Source organism: Engraulis encrasicolus, chromosome 16 (assembly GCF_034702125.1).
Source record: "Engraulis encrasicolus isolate BLACKSEA-1 chromosome 16, IST_EnEncr_1.0, whole genome shotgun sequence".
NCBI classification, from domain to species: domain Eukaryota; kingdom Metazoa; phylum Chordata; class Actinopteri; order Clupeiformes; family Engraulidae; genus Engraulis; species Engraulis encrasicolus.
Window position 1 is genome coordinate 30,235,634 of NC_085872.1, and position 7,500 is coordinate 30,243,133.

At 44.6% G+C, this 7,500-nt stretch overlaps 1 protein-coding gene across 1 annotated transcript in view; it reads left to right on the forward strand.

Moving 5' to 3' along the window:
- The window catches only part of LOC134465595 (laminin subunit alpha-3-like), a 109,154-nt gene that overhangs the window by 53,262 nt on the left and 48,392 nt on the right, over positions 1-7,500 (forward strand). The window contains exons 19-24 of the mRNA XM_063219347.1: positions 885-937; positions 1,289-1,394; positions 1,898-1,997; positions 4,236-4,392; positions 5,705-5,831; positions 6,958-7,100. Coding sequence (XP_063075417.1) covers positions 885-937; positions 1,289-1,394; positions 1,898-1,997; positions 4,236-4,392; positions 5,705-5,831; positions 6,958-7,100 — 686 coding nt within the window. The remainder of the gene's footprint in view (positions 1-884; positions 938-1,288; positions 1,395-1,897; positions 1,998-4,235; positions 4,393-5,704; positions 5,832-6,957; positions 7,101-7,500) is intronic.

The following is a 7,500-nucleotide window of genomic DNA, read 5'->3' on the forward strand; positions in this document are numbered from 1 at the left end:
CTCTCACAAACACTCCTTCGTGTCTTTTCCTGTACCCCTCTCTCCTCTTTCTTCCCTATTCCTCTTTCCTCCGTTCTTTGCTGCTTTCATTTTTTCTGTCTGTCTTTTCCGTCTTCTTTTTCTCTTGCCTGTCTCTTTCATGGTTTGCTCCGTAACCTTGAAGCCTTGCTATTCATTTGATATATCTTACAACCTATCTGCATGTAACAAATTGAAGGTTTCACTTATAAAGCTGTGTAAACAGGCACATTCAAAAGAAACTTTCAAAACCCCAATGACTTTGAAATGAAAATGAATTTGTATAGTCTGCATGTTGTATTTCTTAATTAAAAAGTCGTGTTTTGGAAAATCTGTGCAGTCTATCTGAATAGTTTTGAAGCATTTTCTATAAGTATAAGTATAAGTACATTATATAATAACTATATAATAAGTATAATAAGTATATAATTATAGGCTATATGAGTATTTTTGTGTTTACGTGTAGTTCATTAGTGTAGCGGTACGGTGAGCTACTGAGAGCTTACACAGACTGCTGCCGCGAGGCTCAGGCAAAAACGTTGTACTTTACTATTTGTGCAGTCGTGAACGCATCACTTCTGCATTTGGCCCTTTTGAAATCCACCCGACATCAGAGCAGTTCCTCAGCATAGCAGTGAGTCTACACAGGCTGCTGAGATGCGGCTGAGATGCAGACGGAGGCTGAGACGGAGACTGGAGGCTGCTGCTGCTGCTGCTGGCCTGGTGCTCAGCCTCCCAAGGTTACTGATGTCATTGCAGAGATAGGATCTGAGAGAGCGAGCCGCGCAGCAGTAGCAGCAGCCGAGCGAGCGAGTGAGCGGGCCTGTAATGTCTGTGTTTTATCTCCTCTACGGCTGTCTCTGCAGAGTGCACATGTGACGATAAGGGCACCCTGAGCGGCGTTGGGGAGTGCCAGCAGGTGAGACGGGGATAGTGTGCGTGTGCGTGTGCGTGTGTGGGTGCGTGTGTGTGTGTGTGTGTGTGTGTGTGTGTGTGTGTGTGCGCGCATGTGTGTGCACATGTGTGTGCGTGTGTGGGTGTGTGGGCGGATGTATGTTTACATATATGTGTGTTATGTGTATCTGGTTTAAAAGCTTTACCGCAACACTTGAGAAATATCTAAATCTAGATTTTTATTTGTGTCAGTGTGTGTGTGTGCCCCTGTGGGCTTGGATGCATGTCTGTGTACATGTTTGTGTGTGCGCCTCAGACTGCTTGTTAGTTCATGTGTGCATGCATATGTGTGTTCATGTGTGTGCGTTTGTTTTAGGAATCCGGCAAATGCTACTGCAAGCCCAACACCTGCACCGACTCATGCGATATATGCAAGGAGTTTCACTTCCTGCTGCAGAGGAAGAACTATTTTGGCTGCCAAGGTGAGTCACCCCCTGCCCATGCACACTGTGGGTGCATTCCAATATGCAGACTCCCGTGCTCCACTTGTGCGTGTGGCCTTGCGTTTTGCTGTGGACAAAACAATAACATTTTGCCGCCGTCAGCCTAGCCACAACAATTTTTGGGAGACTTCACTTTCCTGATTACAATGAGTAAATGACATTAGAATTGTGCTTTTACAAGATATTGAATTAATTTTCTGTCGTCAGTGAGGTCATCCTGAGGTCACAGGCAAGTGAGCAAGGGAGGACAGAAGTCCGCATATTGGAATTCACCCAGGGAGTGTCCTCATCCCTAGTGACTCTTAGTGTGGTCCTTGTGTGGTGTTTGCCTAAGGTCTCTTTAATGTTTACCTGAATGATTTTTTGTCTCAGCTTAATCAGTGATATCATGTGTTTGATTTACCCTCCTCTGTCTAAAGACCGTACCGTATCTGAAATGAATGTCTGTGTCACTCTCTTGCCCTCATCTCTCCTCCTGATAGGCTGCCAGTGCGATGTAGGAGGGTCCATTGGCAGTGGGTGCCATGATCAGACGGGTCAGTGCCAGTGCCGGAAAAACATCAGAGGCCGCACCTGCATTGAGTAAGGCACTTGGGTGTGTGTTTGTGTGTGTGATGTGTTTGCGTGTGCATGCATGCATGCATGTGTGGGTCTGAGATAGACGTCTGTGGTCAATAAGGTGTGTGCTCTAGGGATGTAGTCTGGTTTGCTTGGAAAACGTTGCACTGGGTGGTGTGTGCGTGGGATGGTAGAGAGGAAGTGACTGATGTCTGGCTTTGCTCGATGCCTGCAGTCATGTTGCATTGGGAAAGGAGGCTAGTGTGTAGTTGTAGTAGTGTTGCTTTTCACCTAGACTCCACGTGAGACATACGGTTTGTTCCGACACACAATCCTTTAAGCATGAATTGTAGAGACAAATACTGTAGCTGATATCTTGTTGCCTTTACACACCTTTTTCGATAGTTTGAAGGTCAGCTGGACTGAAAGAATACATTCAACATCAGTTTATCCATTGGGTTATCCTGCCTTTTCATCTTGACCTCAAAAATGCTGCTACATTAGTCTATAGAGGATGTTTATTCCTTCTGCCATGTTTGTGGGACTATCCCCTCTTGATATATTGGTTCTTTCAAACACTTAGGCTTTACATCAGCTGACAAATCAATGACATGTTAAAGACGAAATGAAGCAGTCACCTAATATGGGTGTCTATAACACCAGTAAGATAAGCCAGCAAATATATATATTTTTTGAAGTCTGAAATTTAAGCCGTTAATAAAAAAATAAAGCACAAACACGTAATGTTTCTGTTAAGGTTTCCAGATCTAAACCGTCTCTGGCCAACAGCGGGTGACGTCAAGCGAATGGTAGCAAAATTCTTCCTGTATCTGATGGCTACTATTCTAATGCTGATATGATAGTGAATTAAGCATTTGGGCCTTGCGTGGCTGATTATGAGCTTATTTGCTCAACCCAATGAAGCAAGAATAGGCTACGTGTTTGGGTGGGACAGAACACATGAGGCATGAAGGCAGACAAGATGTCCTATCACATGAACCACAGGTAAACAAGTAGCTTGTTTGCTAAGGTGACAAGTCGCTAACACATTTTGGCATGAGCCAACACATCTCCGTGCCCACGTTGATCGAAATCCAGTCAACAATAATCCAGGGCAACGCTATTCCAGCCAGTTTAAGGATGCATTCTCGGCTTCAATAACAAAATAGTTTACTACAATAGATGCAGCTACTTTAATAAGCATGCCATAACTTAATGTAGGCCATGATAGTTTAATGTACTCAGTCATTTCCCATGGCATCAAAATGTCCAAAGCTCCTCGCTCCAAGAGCGAGACGAGAGAGGGGAGGAGAGCCACACACACAGTCTGCGTCTCTTCCCTTCACAGAGCTTTCCAAACTTCCGCAAATTTTGCAAGTTATTTTCAATTATGATTGAATTGGACCACATAGCCAACTTCACGACATGGACTTAGATTAGCGTCCAACAATGCAGGGAAAAGACGTTATTGGTGACGGTCTCTCAGACTCTCACTACAAATCTATGAGGGCGAGCAGCACTACTCTCAATGGCAGCACACCACCACGGAGAATGAGCCCAATGGAAATATAGAAATACTGACGTTGACTACATTGTGGTCGATACGGACATCGGTGCAGACAAATATATTTATCTTTAACCCAGGCCACTTACTTATTTTCTTACTTAATGGTGGATTGATTTTAATATTTTGCGGTGATGAGAAGATTGTTTACTATAATATAAATAGCCGAGTCAGTCACTCTACGTCCTATGGTGGATGGCTGCAGCTATCCCACCATGCTAGTAGCAAAGGCTATTTGGCACAATGTGAATGACACTTTGCATCTCTTTCATTTGACAGTAGGCCTATAACATAGAAGAGCCAGGGACAATGTGAAATGAACCCCTCGTCCTTCTTCAATTTTACTGCCACGATTAATGAGCCAGTTAGCGCTGTAGTTAGCACACGTTAGCGTTAAGTGAATGGAAGGTTACATTAGCCACCAACTTCTACCATTCGCGTTACGTAGGCAGCGAACATGGCTGCGCCCTTGTGGCGAAACTCGGTAATAACATGTCATTTTTCATCAAAACTACTTAGAAGTGCAGTCCAACGAACATCCATTCGTTTATTAAAATAAATACCGTAAGCCGCCAAAAAATGATAATAGTTGTCAGTGCTTCATTTCCACTTTAAAGTCCTTTTGTAGACTGTAGATGTTTCAGAGCAGATCGTTAAAATATACAATACCTGCTGAAACCTGTTCATCCCTGTTGCAGGCCAGATCCAGATTTCTACTTCCCCAGTCTCCATCACCTGAAGTTCGAGGTGGAGGATGGCATCACCCCGAATGCCAGGCCCGTCCGATTTGGCTACAAGCCCCAGGAGTTCCCACAATTCAGCTGGAGAGGTTACGCCATCATGTCACCTGCCCAGGTAGGACCTGCCCTACTCTCCTCAAATATTTCAGAGATAATAATAACATTATTATCATGATGATGATGATGATGATGATGATGATGATGGTTGTTGTTGTTGTTGTTATTATAGCTATATATAGCTATATTAGTATCATAGCTTTACAGGGCATGGAAATGTACGGATTTTACTGTGCATTATTAGTTGGTATCTATGCTGTGTCATATACATGCCTTCTGGTGCTGGAGCTGTGTCTTCCTCTATGGTGACTTTAATATTAACGTCGGAAGTGCAGACTCAGATCTTATCATCCTGTTGCTTGCATGGGGACCTAACTCATGCAATCTCCTCTTCTCAGTCTATCTTTTTATTTTCCATTCTCTTAAAAGGCTTCATATTTTCTCTTCCCAGCCAGAGGTTGTGGTGTATCTGACTGTGGCTTCCCTGGGTGCCTATCACATAGTATTGCGCTACATTACAGCTGCACCACGGAGGGTGGTGCGGGGGAGGATTTTGTTGGTGAACCAGTCTGGCTTTCAGTCTTGCTGTGACTGTAAGTGGTGTGGCTGCCATCACTCCTTGGTTGTTTTTGTTTTTATTTTTGTTGTTGTTGTTTTTGTTTTGTTTTGCCTCCGGTGCTTTTTGCAATTAAAGAGTTTGATGAGTGATCAGCGCTGTCAGAGACTCAAAGGCCTATATCGCTAATGAAGACAAACCTGATCACAACTCAGTCTTTAGAAGCAGAAAGTGACTTGCCTGTTCTGTCCTGCCGGATCTGCCTGCCCTCTCTCTTGCCTCGTCTGGTTGTTGCCTCATCTCTTGTCTACCGAAATGCATGGCTTGATGACCACCTTGTTTGTTGGTTTGTTTGTTTTTGTGTGAGCAATTTGCCAAGGTTTACAAATTGGCCCTTAGAAAAGGGAGAAGGGAGGAAATCTGAATCGGTACCTTTTCTGTGTACGGTAATTTCTCATTTATTTTGTACACCAGTCAGTAATTGAGATCACTGACTCTTCAAGATGATTGGGAGATCTCAGCTTTTTTGTGGTCTGAGAGACTTTGTGCACTAATCATCATGCAGTCATCAGTTGTGGGCAGCATGCTATACCGTCCTATCTAAACCCGTATACATTTGTGTGTCAAACAAGATGACATGACCCAGACTTAAATCTTGACTTGACTGAACTCCTGCTCATAATCCCTCTGTCCCGATTCCCTGCTCGTCACACGTCTGTCTATGTCTGTTTGTGTGTGTGTACGTATGTGTGTTTGCATGTATGTGTGTGTGTGTTTGCACATGTGTGTGTTTGCACCTTCACCCTCTCTACAGAATGAAGTCAGTGTGAGTGTGCATGTGGATGCCGCTCGCCGCTCCACCTTCCGCCTGCTGCTGCGTTACGTTAACCCCGGCCAAGAGAGCGTGACCGGCCGCGTCACGGCCTCCCGCTCCCGTGGAGGTAAGGTTGCTGCTCCTCCATCCTCGGCAACACCCCTCCCACTCCCACTCCACCTCTGAACCCCAGGGGTTCCAATGCACCCCTGCACCACTACCCCTCTTGAACATGGCTATCCACAGTTACAGTGCTGGTAGGGTGTCAGCAGGGTCACGGTGCTTTATGAAATGTTTAATGGCTGAAACTAGTTTAAAATAATTGTACATGGTCCAAGAAAAAGGGTTGGGTTTGGTTTGGTTTGTAACCACTGGCGTATAATAGTAATACTGTCCATATACGATACACTTTAGTGTTTGGAACTTCAAGTCAAGTAAAGCCTGCTTTATCATTTAACTTGAGATGTGGCTGGCTGTAAAATGTACACTTAAGCTCATAATAGCAGTAGAGTATGACAGCAAGAACATACAGTACCAATATATCACCTGTGAACACATTCAGTTGAGTAAACTGTAGATGAGGGTGATTAAGACTGCATCTATAAACCCTCTTGACAGGACTAACACAACAAGGCACAGCCTCCGCTTCACATCACTGCATGTTTGTATTATGTAGCTGTAGTGCAGGGGTGGGGAACCTTTTTCATTCCAGGGGCTACTTGAGATTCTTCCCAAGGGCCGTAAAAGTCTTCCAAGGGCTGTAACATAAATCAGGATTTCCCCCTGCACTTTAGGCCTATATTGATGGCGGCCATCTTTACAACAAACCCCACCTTCTCCATGTCCACTGAAATATAACTTAATTGTATTGCAAATGTAATCTCTAAGATTCCTTTACAAAACTTGTAATATTTCATGTGAAGCTGCATAACATTTAAATTATATCGGCCCTCGCGACATAGGTTCCCCACCCCTGCTGTAGTGCATTTTTTGTAGAAGAAAAATGAGTGGCTCTTTAGCTACTGTAGTAATAGAGCACATGTCCACTGGTCCATGCTGTGTGGGTCTGGTCTTCAACATGAGATGGACAGCAGCTTCACCATTAGCTGCTATCCAAATCCATCATTCTGTCTCATCGGTGTGTGTGTGTGTGTGTGTGTGTGTGTGTGTGTGTGTGTGTGTGTGCGTGCGTGCGTGCGTGCGTGCGTGTGCGCATGTGTGCATGTGTGCATTTGTTTGTTGGTTCATCCAAGGGCCGGGTGAGAGCAGAGAGGTGGTGTTCCTGCCCAGCCAAGCGCCATCCCTGCTGACAGTGCCGGGCGACGGCTTTGCCCAGCCCTTCACCCTGGGCCCTGGGAAGTGGAACATCCATATCCGTGCAGAGGGGGTGCTACTGGTGAGAGAAAAATAACAGACAAAGACACAGCAGAGAGCTGAGCAGAACAAAGGGCTTAGACCATACAGTAATGAACTGTAAACTAATATTGCACTATGTACTATATACCATATAAAATAGAATGCAATATTTTAATTATTATTTTACACACTCAAAATGAAATAAATGTAAACTAAATGCAGAAAGATAATGAGCGTACAGTGGAAAAGGCCTTGCGTTGACATGTGACTGCCCGTGGAAATTACCTTTTGTGTTCTGATCTCGCCTCGCTCTGCACCTTCATTCACATGTAAAGAGCTGTCTTCGGGTGCTACGCAACGTGGAAAAAAACACACACATCTCAATGAGTGCTCAAGCAGCCGTGCAGGGAAAACGTGTACATCACCTCGTGTGCCCTGCC